This window comes from Podarcis gaigeae, assembly GCF_964106915.1.
Source record: "Podarcis gaigeae genome assembly, chromosome: 5".
Classification (NCBI taxonomy): Eukaryota; Metazoa; Chordata; class Lepidosauria; order Squamata; family Lacertidae; genus Podarcis; species Podarcis gaigeae.
This window is the reverse complement of record NC_139681.1, coordinates 73,437,761-73,450,940: the sequence shown is the minus strand read 5'-3', so window position 1 is coordinate 73,450,940 and position 13,180 is coordinate 73,437,761. Positions and strand designations below refer to the sequence as shown.

The window sequence follows — 13,180 nt, the reverse complement described above, 5'->3', positions numbered from 1 at the left end:
AAGAGCCAGGATTATCCTGCATTTCAGCTCATATAACCCTTATTCTTGTCAATTTAATCAGGGATGTCTTAATAATAGAAGAAAGTGAGACGAGATTGAGAGTGTGCAGAGAAAGGAAAGGATTTATAATTTTATATGAATAATTTTTATTATTATTTTGTACCTATTTTTTTTACCCCGATCTTGCAGAACACTAAAAATAAAAATAAAAAATTAACTGAAATGCCATCAAGTTACATTCACAACCAAATTGTCTCCCTTGTGCCTTTGTTTATGTGCCCTAGCTAAGCAAATTATACAGAAGTATGTATTTGAAAGATGTATGTTAACATTGAACATTGAAGATTACATTTGTAAATCTCAATTTCTTTATTTGTATGTGTAAAAATCAACTTTTACAGGAAAACATTCCTCATAACCAATTATAATAAGTAGCATGCAGAAGAAAATTAACCTCACTGACAACCCAACATCAGTTACAGCTTGATATTGTATTGATGATTTGTTGTCTGTCTGTTTGAAGTAAACATCACACAGACCCAGTTAAGCCAGTCTGTTGGAGATGAGGAAACCTCATTTTCTAATGTCCAGCCAAACTCAACCTGGCAATTATATGTAATAAGGAAGGATATCGGAATATTTGATAGTGACAGCATTGTCACATCAGAATATAATAAAGCATCGGGTAATATCCAAGCCACAAATATCTAGACTATTTCGCAAAACTTTTGAATTTAGCTGCATAATCGCAACATAGTGCCTTAATCTCCTAGATAATCTTATGATGTGGTGATTGTATCTCCTTAAGACATCTACTGGTATCAGTTGTATATATCATATGAAATTTCCATGATGATACATGTCATTATATTTCTTAATTCCACCTTCTCATATATGGTAGCCATGTTGGCCCATAATAAATTATTTTACACACACACACCCATTAGGGCAGTATATATCCCAGACCAGCCAACATCTTACAAAAGAGTGTGCATTTTTTGAATTCTTCAATGCTTTCCCCCCTAAGGGTAATCAAGGGTACATAGTACTGGCACTTTCTCTCCCCCCATGTTAAAAGTGTGGCACTTACTGTAACAACTCCACACTGAATACCAGCACCGGTTTTTCCATCAGATGATCTGGCAAAGAAAACAAAGGATGTGGAAGAAAAATGTCTGATGCTTGAGCCAAGGATAGACCTTGCATTTACTGAGTCTTAAGATGCAATGTGGAAGGGTACTGGGCAGGATCCAACATCGGGTGGGTAGACTTCACTTTCCTCCCCCCCCCCCAGCCTCCCATGTACCCCAAAATCTGTTTCAGAAGATCCCTCAACCCTTTGGAAATAGATTTTGAGGGCATGCATGAGGGTGGAGGTGAGGACGGTGAAGCCCAATTGCAGAAGCCAGTACTGCTCATGCATGGGCTGTGTCGGATGCAACCCATTCAAAAGGGGCCGTTAGGTGAAGTAACCCACTGTGACTCCTTTTTTTTTTAATTAAAAGAAACCTACCACACTGCCTGAAATTAACCTTCAGATTTGTTTATTTTAAAACCCTGCCTGTTTTGTCTGTATTCCTGCTTTCTACCAACTAAGAAACTGATAAGTTTTGTCCAAGGACGGAGACCCATCTGGGTAACAGCTAGATTCTATATTTTCTAATAATCTTATATACCATATGCTTCTTCCCAGAAGATACTCACCTGCCAGAGCCTCATTTGAACATCTTCTACCTCTACCATCAAATTTGTTCGCTCTCTATCTAGACTGACAAAAGGTTCTGGAGAACATTAAAATATGCACACGCTTTTGCAATACTTCAATTCGCATAGCATGGATTCAGAAAAATAAGGTACATTTTACGCTGTAAGTTCAACATTTTGTAGTTTTGAGTAGCTTCCCTTATTAAGACAAAGTTCCTCCCCCCCGACCCTGAGATCTTGAAAGTGATACAATGACTAAGAAGGAAACTGCCCATTTTTAAAAACTGATCTAACAGTCTGTGCTATATCCATATTATATTATATTATATTAGAATCTAAACACTCTCAAATGTTCATCGACATTGAATAATTCATTTATGATTGAAGCCACTGACTGTATCAAAGGCTATTTTACACCTGCAGTCCCAATTTTTTTACATTCACAATTTTTAAAAGCTTTGTGTTTTTCTCACCCTATCATCATCTTATTAAAGGCTATGATTCTATATACACTTAACTGAAAGCAAGTTCCATTGAATTCAATGGGTCTTACTTCTGAATAAACTTGTTTAGGATTCTATTTGAAGTGTTTAAATATACTAAGATACTAGTAGGGCTAAGAGCCATATATTATATGTGATACCCGATAGCTCCTTTAATCCAAAGGTATTTTGTGTTTACCTCTTAATTTTGTTAAAATTCCATATGAAAGACACATTTTAAACTTCTCATAACCTTTCTTCTGGTGTACTAACTGGAATATTTAGGAATAAATTTTTTTGGTATCTATTCTTCCAAGGAAATAAATGTTTCATTTAGGCTATACTAGCACACCTTGCATTTTTATATAAAACCACACAATTATTTTAAAGGGATTCTGTTTATCTTGATTAATATAAATGTCATGATATGGTTGCTTGGTTTCTTTGAGTTGACTTTTAAGGTTATCTGTACTTGACATGTAATTTGTTTATGTTACAGTCATAGTCATACCCTGTTTCATAGGTTTTCTGCAGAAGTTATATTGTATGTTAACCACCGATGTTTCTTTCAGTCAAGGGCACAATGCATTCATAATCCTAATATTTCCTGCCTATTTCATAAGATGGAACAATAAGCAATTGATCAATATCTTTTTAGCATCCACTCTTTGAGAAAACCTTTATGTGTGTATTAAGTATTTAAAATGATCAATCAACATATTAGAAGTGGCTGCAACATGCAAGGTTCAAACTTTAATACTTGTGTTAAGAAAATAATCTTTAAATAAAAATACATTCAACGTATCATCTTGACAAATTAAAAATACACTACAAAATATACATGTCAACCACAGCTAATTAAGCAAGCAGTCTTTTTAAAAAAATCTCTAGGCTAATCCAAACAGAAACCCTTTTCAATATTTACTACCTAGTTCATACAAAACTTAATTCTGGGTTATCTACTGCATTTGAAATATAACACTGACAAAAAGAATTGCATGGTCAGGGCTAGGAAGATCTTTGGCACTTGGCCACATGCTGAAAACATCGATACCGCTTCATTGGAACATGAAATATTTTTCAGTGCTGCTTTATTATTAACTGTCTTGTACTTTACGCAATGTTGTACCTTAACTTTTGAAAGTGCATTTATTCCCCATAATAGTTTTGAAGAGCTCAGGTTTAATTTGGTATAAATGTAATTTGGAGGATGATGAGCTTTATTTGCTTGAGAGCCCTCTGTCCATCTCCATGTTTTGATGAATACACAGAATGCCAGTCATGACTCACATCATCAGGTCAATGTGTTCCTTCTGCACAGCAATCCAGTATAACTGTAGCAACAGCAACTGAATAGATTAATTACTAATATGGGAGATGTGTACTAGCCATTCCTGGTAAACAGTGGGCGGTTTGCTGCTATCTATGTATAGTAAAAGGTCAATGAGGCAGGGGAATGGGGGCTTTATTAAGCACTATTCTGAACCTCTCCATCCACAGAACTATGCTTGCACAAGGATCAGAAATTAATCATGCTCTTTTAGAATAAAGCAGAAACAAAGTTACTCAAACATTACTTCGTGAAGATATGATATACAGACAGAACTGATTAATAGGTGACCCCAGTTTTCTTAATATTAACTATCCCAATTTAAGTTTACATCCTTTCAACAGAACTCTTTGCAGAGTAATGACCCTCAGTAATAAATATTATGCATTGACATGGTTCTGGTGCAATCATGGCATACACTTCCAAAAATAAAAAGGAGCGAATTATTTTAGAAATAATGTGAACTGGAACCAAAACGATTAACAGAAGCATTACAAAAAGTTCGAAGCACCTTACAGACCAACATGTTTACTAGGGTAAATGGCTTCATCAAATGCCAAAATAGAATGACACAGTTATGATGCAAAGAGTTAACACTGTAATTCAATCATCCTGACTGAGTATCAACATACTGAAAAGCCCCAGATGATTGTTTAAGTCCACCATCCCCTATATTTTCAGATGCTCAGCACAGATGCCACTGCTCATGCAGCCAAAATGGCACCAGCGGAAGAGGGAGGTATCAGTAGATTCATGGGAACTCCGAAGTTTGCAGATTACAAAAAAGTTAGCAAAAGTAATGCACAAGATTCACTGAAACAGTCCAATGAAGACTGAATATGCTTAGTGGCCCCAAGAAGAGGGCGGAGATTTGTGTGAAACCAATAACAGAGTAAGAATTAGTAAAAGATGATGGAAGACAGAAATATAAGGTTGAGATTGTCAGGATAAGTAATTTTGAGGATCACACGGAGAAGCTATGATTAAAATGTCTCAGTGATGAAGTGCGAACTACACATGCAAATCAACGGGAAAATCCAAGATTGTAAGGTAGCTGGAGCTGGGCACCAGTGTGGCCACCTCACCCCACTAAGAAGAGGGAAAATATGCTACTTGATCAGGAAATGTTGGCTGTCTAACCAAGTGGGAAATGAAAAACCAGGAAGAGGAAATGGAATGCAGTGGCTGGAATGATGAATTGAAGCACTCCAACCTGCAACATTTTGTGGCAGGTGACATTTGTGTGATATGTCAAGGGATCCAAAAGTGATGCATGATACCAATGTCAAATCTCAGCAAGATTCTTGAATACTAAGCATGTAGCTTAGGAACACCAAACAGCAAAATCACTTAACAGTAGGTCAGGAACACTGGTCTTTTAAGGTGGTTTATTACTTTGCCTGTTTTAAGAGACCTTACTCATCTTTTTTTTTTTTTTTTGATGAATCAAATAATCATGTTGCAATCTCCTAATCAAGTAAAGCACCTAGATTACATGAAAAGTTACAGACAGTATCACTATTTGTGATGAATACAAGTGCATAATACATTTTAAAGTTACTTTGCCTATCAACAAAAAATGATGGCACAGTACCTTTAAGTTAACATTTTTAACACTCAAACCTCAGAAAGAACTCCATGCCAATTTGCTTATGTTCTTGGGATGGCCACTGCAGGTTACTTCAAATCATCTTTCAGGTGCACTCCAGCTCCAGGAATGGAGAACTCCCTGCTTGTGAGCCTAATTAGGCCTGCAAGGCAGTTTCCCACAAATCATGCCCATCTGCCCCACAGCTGACATATGTGACAACAGGAGTGGGGCAGGTATGGATGAAACTGCTTAAAGTGAGCTCCCAATTGTTGTTTTGCAAGTTGGGCTCCCCAGCAGTGCCACTCAGCTGAATGATTCTACACTATTAGGAACTCCCTAGTGCAGCTAAGGAACTGGAGGAAGTGGGTTTCTCCAAACAGAGCAATTCCCCCTCTACAAAAGAAAAAACCACCAGTGTAAATTATTACATACAAACTGCTAATGTGGGTTGAATATCTAACACATGTTTTTGATTTATATATCTACTTTTAAAATTAAAATGTAACTTTTCCTATAACACATCTTTTTTGGATGTGAACTGAGGTATGCCATAAACAGAGTGGGGGGAGGGAAACTGTTAAAAATAAGGCAATATAAGAATAGAGTTGGGTACTAGTCTTAAGATTGTCCATGGTTTGGGGTTGTACGGGCATATTTACCAACCTCATGATTTGTAAAGATAACCCTGTGGCCGAGCTGAATTATTTCAAAAATAAAGTAATATTTTGTACTATTCCTGTAATACATTAGACTGTATTAATGAAAAGGCAAACTTCACTGTGCATGGTATTTACAAGTATGAATATTAAAATTGTTGGTTGCACATCCTTCCCATATTGTCTATTACTTCTTTGGTATGGGTTCTCAGGGTCATATTCAGATATCACAACATGATTTTATATAATGTATATATCATATCTAAAAGTACGTATGTAAAACAGGGAGTGTTATTGTTAAGTAAAAGCTGTTGGCTGTCCTGCACTGCCAATGCTATTCAACTACTTGTGAATAACTTTATTAATTCATTATTGAGATGAAAGATTGTCTCAGGACACCTTAAGTGCTCAGATTTCAGGGGAAAGCATAGTCAATGGCTCACCATGAAAATGCAGAACACCCCCACTTCAATCCTTCTCTTGGAGGAACAAACCATAATCCCCAATTTAGTGTTATATCTAAATCAGAAATTGTGGCTTATTTTGCTTCAAGCAAACAATGATGTAAACCCAAAGTTCTTGGCTTATCAACTGCAGTTTGCTTCAGCACAACAAACGGCAATTTTGATTTGGATATACTTTTAAATCGGGGATTGTGGCTCGTTTTCCCTCATGCTACAGGAGTGGTAAAGTTGGAATGATAAGCAATGACTTACCTTGATGAGCAAATTAGGCCACTGTTTAAAACTATGTACATGATTAAGAACTAATATAAATATAACTATTATTTTGTATTGATTGTACTATTTGCATTTATTTGCATCTTTATTTTTCACCAATTGAATTAAATAAAGATTAAAAGAGTGACATATGACATGATCCCACTACTACAACTGATATAGTATGTAGCTTTCACCCAGGTGATGAACCAATGATTGAATTAATAGCATTTGCATATTTCCCTATCAAAAACAGTAAAACCGACTGAAACAAGTCCCCGAACAAACAAATTGCAATGCACAATCACATCTCCAATATTTTAGTTCAATCTTTTTGTTTAAACCTAGGGTGGACAAATGTGCCATGTACAATTTTAAAAAAATGTTATCAGACAATAGTAGATTGTAGAATGCGCAGGCCTGAACAGGGTATTCTGCTGGAGAGCCTTATCTAGAGGAAATAATTTCCGTCAGTACTTCTGGCTTTCTCCATTGCTGAATGCAGAGCATAGAAAGGAGAACACCTCTGATTCAGGAGTCACTGCACTTGAAATACATATATAAAATAGCTTTATACCTCCCAATTGTTGATTCAGTTGTAATTTTCTTAGATTTGTTTGTACCTCTAGTGTTCTTCTTACATAACTTCTGTGCCATTCATTCTGCTAATCCACTCAGATCCATGATCCAAAGCACTACACAGCTAAGCCCATGGGCCCAGAGGACTTCAACAATAGCCCCCATGTTTATGGCAAACTATTTCTGAAACTCAAAAGACCTATCCAAAGCAGTTAGTGATAAGGCATGGGTATCGGCTGTTCCAAAATGACTCCCACTGGCGGCATGCAACCCTTTTGAGCATGCCTAAAGTAGCTGAGTAGATTATAAGCATTTATTTGCTGGTGCAGAAAGCTTTGTAATCTGGCTGCTGAATCCTACAGCAAGATCTTTGATTTTCTTAGGCAATGCCATACTGTTAGTAATTCATGTAGTATTTTAAGCAGCTTGTATCCATTCTTCCCAATTTCTATCAATTAAAACAAATATTAACCACAACAGTGGCAAATAGCAGCCAAAAAGAAGAAAAACAAGTGTAGAAAAGTAAACTAGAACAACAATATACAAATATGTGGCAATATATCAATTTTTACAGTGCTCAGAAAATTGCTCCCAATATGAGGTTTCCTAGTACCACATTCAATAATACTGATGAAAGGAAGCCTGGGGTGATATCAAGCATTAGTCATACTTAGAGCAGACCCACTGAAATCAATGGAGTTAAGTGTATTGATGTCAATGGGTCCAGCCTATGTCTTAGTTGGATACCATGTTTCTGTTCATTACATACATTTTTATCAGCCTATGATTAAAAATATATCAAGAAGGCAAGATTAAGAGTTTCTAAATGCAAATCTGAGTCCAAAACTTCAACTGGCAAGTAAAAAACTAGATATAAAAATGTTCACAAAAGCATTGTTTTAAGCCACAATAGTGATCATTCAACTGATCATAATGATTAGATACTAAAAAGTATCTTTAAATATAATCTGGGGGCAATCCAGATATTTAAAGTGCTTGGAGTGGTTTTCGAAATCAACTAGTCGCAATTGGATGTGACATATTTCCAATGTGTAATACCTATCTTTAGGGCGATTGTTTTGATTGGCAGGTCGATGTTGCTTGGTATGCACCCATAATAGTTTCCCAACAGCACGAAGTTCTTACACAGTACTTCCAAAAAAGCCCTGATTGCTAAATAAAGTACTAGTAATTGGCTATTTTTTAAAAAAATAAAAATCAGACAGTGGTCCCATGTCACTCCATTCACTGCTCACTCCAATTGTAAACAAGATGCATAGACTCCCTGACTTGTCCTGCTTCAGTAATATCACTTAAATAACATAACATTGCTAATTATGAATGCACATTTAAAAAGTACCACTTTGTTTCTTTACAAATGTCTATTGTGGATTAAGAAAGGACCATTTTAAAAGTGGCCGTGCGCTGTATATAAAGCTTCAATTCCTTTTGTTACCTGTTGGGATTTCTTTTGCCAAGACTCATTGTCCACAGAATAGGTACCGATGGTTCATAAATGAAATTGATTATTATCTTGGCACACCCAAAGTCCCTTCTGCAGTGGTAGTTAATTTCCTCCCTTAGAAAGCTTATTCCTTTAGTAGTTCCTTCCAGCGCTAGAAAAATTGTTTACTTTCATCTTCTGGCACTTTTAGTTCTTTAAGCGAAATGGAACTGATGTTCCTCACCCTGCAAAACAATCAGATTCACAAGCAAGTCTTTTCCCTATTAAATAATAAATATATTGTCTGTACACAGCTAATATCCAGGCAATGTACATTCTTAAATACTCTGAATCAGCATACAATCAGGATTTTTAAAAAGTGAAAACTACTCCAGTTTCTTCGAAATCCGTTTGTTGCGGTGTGTCTTTGGTTAAGAAATTTTCCCAACAATTGGATTTTCTCTGGAAAAAAAGAGGAAAAAGAAACCATGTCTATTAGGTGATAAAAGTAGCTTAAAAATATGAAAGCATGCTAGCTCAACCGCTCTCTTTGCTACGGTCCGTTTAAGATAACATACTAGTGGGAAATACCTATTTAATACATATAAAATGGACCACTGAAGAGGGAAATATTGAATGGTGCAAAATGATGTGTATTACTGATTAAATGTGCTTGAAGAGTGTCGTATCTTATATTTGTGCAGCTGGTTCTTGCTGCCTAAGATTAAAATCTTACATTTGTTCCTATTTATATTTTGTTAGTTTTGGCTCAGTTCTCCAATCTGTTAAGGTCATAATGAATCCTGATTTTGTCTTCTGTGGCATTAGCTACCCCTTCCAGCTTAGTGTCTTCAGCAATTCTGATGAGCATCCCTTCAATTCCTTTATCCAAGTCATTTATAAAGACATTGGAACAACAACAGGCCCAGGATGGAACCCTTCAGCATTCCATTTGTCACTTTTTCCCAGAATGAGGAACCGTTAGTGAGCACTCTTGGTTTAGTCAGCCAGCCAGCTACAAATCCACCTAACAATTACCTCAACCGGTCCACATTTTACTGTTTCTATAAGAAACAGTAACCAAGAATAGCATAATTGATACAGCTTATCTATGCTAAATATGGAGATGTGTGATAGTAATGTGTCTGGGTTTGAGTCAACTATTTCTCAGAAGCAGAGCTAATTTGCATGGTTTACCTTGAGAAAAAAAGTTGGGTGATATTTCAGAGTACATTTGGTTTGTCAGGAGACAAGATACTAAAGGTAGAAGTACCTACAATACTTACTCACTGCCATATTTAGCACTAGATGATCTTTTCTTCCCATGTCTGTCATGATGCTCATCCAACTTTTCTACAACAGATATTATTTGCTTAAGTGTCTGAAAAGTTGCTACTGAGTCCTCAATTTTGAAATTAGAATAGTCATCCGGTTCCTTCCGCGGACCTTGATAGACTGCTATACTTTCACAAGCCTCTAAAAATAAGTACGTACAAGCAACAGTATTAGGGAGGCCTTAATTTTTATTAAACAAAACCCATATTCTTCTACATGTTCAAAAGCAGAAGTATATGTAACAGAAAATGGTTTTTTAAAAAAATAATTAAGAAAGAAAACTACTTTACTGGACACAAAAGAAATCTATTTGCCACTTGTTCTATAACCAATTCTCATTAACTTAACAATTTACTAGATAATGTTTTTTTCCTCCAACACTACTTTTTCTAAGAAGTCAGCACTACTTGAATTAGTATATCTGTACCTTCCATCTTCTGCAGCTTTGGCATGTTGATAGCAAAAAGGGAGTAGATTCTCTCTGCTTCTCGATCACCATCAATCTCTATCTGGATGTCATTAGGCACACCCCTGCAATTAAAAGTTTATAAACTATATACATATACATACATCTCCACCCTTCACTGTATGTTACAAACCATTATCTAAAACAGTTTAACACATGCAACTGGCTCCCACCATCAATGGTATCAATTTTCCCAATTACAATGTTGCCTGTTCCTTCCACCTGCTATGTGTGAACTGAAGGACTGGAATATATCATATAGGAAGCATACATCTCTCCAGCTACAAATCCTAGGTTAACTGCACAGGTTGACACTCTCAGTTGTGTTCTAGAGAAGGGGTGGGCCAGAAACTGAAAAAGGATTCCAGCTGATTATTTCCTGTTTTGGAACTTTTGTTCATCTGAAGTGTAGCACTATGTGAGCATGCTTCACTTCTGCATGATCCTTTCTCTCTCTTTGACAGTGTGGTCATGAGGAGGAGACTAGAAGCACCCACACTCCCTCTTTTAAAGTTACAAAAGTTTATTGTTACATCAGAAGATGGGAAGCTACTTTTAGTTTAAAACAAGAAGTGGGTGTTTCCAATCTCCTCTTTGGAGCCATTGCTGGAGAAGAGGGGGAAAGGGGAGTGTGTAAGTCCAAGGCTCACTTCTGCTTGATAATGCAGCTTCATTCTATGGTTTAAGATCCAAAATTAGCCTTCAAATGTCTTCCAGATTAGCAGGAACCAAGGGAGAGATTGATGTGCTGTAGCGGCTATATCAGATTACAGTTGTACCTTGCAAGTCGAACCAAATCCGTTCCGGAAGTCTGTTCAACTTCCAAAATGTTTGGAAACCAAAGCACAGCTTCTGATTGGCTGCAGGAAGTTCCTGCAGCCAATCAGAAGCTGTGGAAACCCCGTTGAACGTTCAAGTTCCAAAGAATGCTTGCAAACCGCAACACGCACTTCCGGGTTTGCGGCGTTCAGGAGCCAAAACGTCTGAGTACCAAGGCATTCGGGATCCAAGGTACAACTGTACTTGTACAGGTAATCATCTGAAATGAGGAGAAGAAACCTTTTCCTTTGTATATCATAGGGCTGCTCTCAAAAATGGCAACAGTATTTCAAGCTCCCTGCTGCTGGCAAGGAAAATGCTGGGTGTTTGATGGTTACAAGTTACCATTCCCAAATGGCAGCCCCAAGACCAATTCATACATCACAGGGACTATGACCCATGCAGTTTGGGTAACCAGATCCGATAGGTAGTGGGTGTTTAGTGTCATGTTCTAATGATTTCCAGTCAAGAATTATGACAAGCGGCCTTAAACATACACACACTATTCTGCCAAGAGGCCCCTTTAGGCAACAAACATGCCAGGGACTGACTGAAATCCCAGCAAAAACAGACAGAGACCAATCTTATTTCTATTTCCAAACAACTATACATCTTTCTTTGCAGATGTTACTTACACAGTGCATGGTGTGCAACCTTCTGCGTTCTCTGATGTAGCCTTACAGCAAAGCCAGTTTCCATTCAAAAAAGCAGACGGATGATAAACACTCAACCTGCTTTCGTTATATCTGCTCTTCCTACAGAGAGCTTCTATCCACTCACTAGCCTCCACACAATTATTTGCTTGCACGTAGAGTGGCTTTTCAGCATGTATCACTTGAAACATCTGAGAAAGAAAATATCCCTTTTATTCAGCAACCCACAGTTTATTCACAGGACTCCAAATGACAAGCAGCACAAAATTCACTTCATTTGCTGTTTTATTTAGCAATTTTGTGAAATTTCTGTTCTATTGCTTAGCAGCAGGACTGCAATGCTACACCCTTCATCAGCTTCTCTCAGCAGCCACATTGTTACTTATCATGACACCCTTCTCCTTGTCCATCCTATCTTACATCATAAACCAAGAAACAGACTCAACTGTGGCAGCTACTAGCACAACAGTCGTGTGACTAGCAGAAGCCCCGTTCCTCATGTACTGCAACAGCTGGATCTAACAGGCGCCTTGGGTGGGCAGAAGAGCTTGAACAATGTTAACATATCATATACCCTGCTTTCACAGCAAAATGGCTTGCACAACAGCAACTCTCCTGCTTCTTGTGCTAACATTATGTGGGATCCTGCCCCTTATATTTTAAGCAGCAGCTCCTTCTAGAAAATAATCATTAATAGGAAGAATCAAAGGAGTATTCTCAACCAAAAACCTTAACATGAAAGAAAGTGCACCCCAAATTGAACCTGCCTTGTGTTTATTAATGCCCTGTGGGCTTAAGGATGACATTGGTTGGATGGCAGCTATAAAAGTAGTACAGGACTCCAAAAATGTATAAACTGGTCACTTTTTGCTAGACAGACAAAAACCATTTTGGGTGGGGGTTACATTCTTGACCCCCACTCACTTTTCTGGCCTCTTCTGGGTTGTGGATATGTTTGTGTGGTTGTGTACATATTGGACAAGGGTAAAATGGCCGTTGCCTGTATTAATTTCCTTGCCATTGTTGTATGATATTTGCATATACATTTTACTGTCACAGTATCAACAGCTGTTAGGTAACTCTTCTGCTATATAAGGACATTGTTAAGTTGTAATGTATTGACTGTATATGAACAAAGTATTTGTGGGTAATGTTTTTCAACTATTTTGCAATTAAGCATTTACCTTTAAAGGGACCTTTGCCCTCCAAATTAGAAGTCTATTTTTAATCAAGGCTTTAATAATTATCTATTTCACGTAAGCCAGTTCTTTAGTTTATTTATAAGCTTGATGTTGTCCAGTATGGATCCAGGGCAATTGGCTAGGCAGTGATAAGGATATATGTATCCATCCCCACTTGTATGTGTGTGTATAGTTGGTGGATAGGTATTTGAGCAGAAATT

General features: G+C 37.2%; 1 protein-coding gene across 1 annotated transcript in view; it reads right to left on the bottom strand.

Annotated features, from left to right (window-relative positions):
• Positions 1 to 2,926: 2,926 nt before the first annotated feature.
• The window catches only part of RASA2 (RAS p21 protein activator 2), a 49,020-nt gene continuing 38,766 nt past the window's right edge, over positions 2,927 to 13,180 (bottom strand). The window contains exons 21-24 of the mRNA XM_083739038.1: positions 11,761 to 11,969; positions 10,268 to 10,371; positions 9,792 to 9,981; positions 2,927 to 8,967 (exon numbers count right to left, since the gene is read on the bottom strand). Of these exons, the coding sequence (XP_083595164.1) occupies positions 8,937 to 8,967; positions 9,792 to 9,981; positions 10,268 to 10,371; positions 11,761 to 11,969 (534 nt within the window). The 3' untranslated portion in view covers positions 2,927 to 8,936. The remainder of the gene's footprint in view (positions 8,968 to 9,791; positions 9,982 to 10,267; positions 10,372 to 11,760; positions 11,970 to 13,180) is intronic.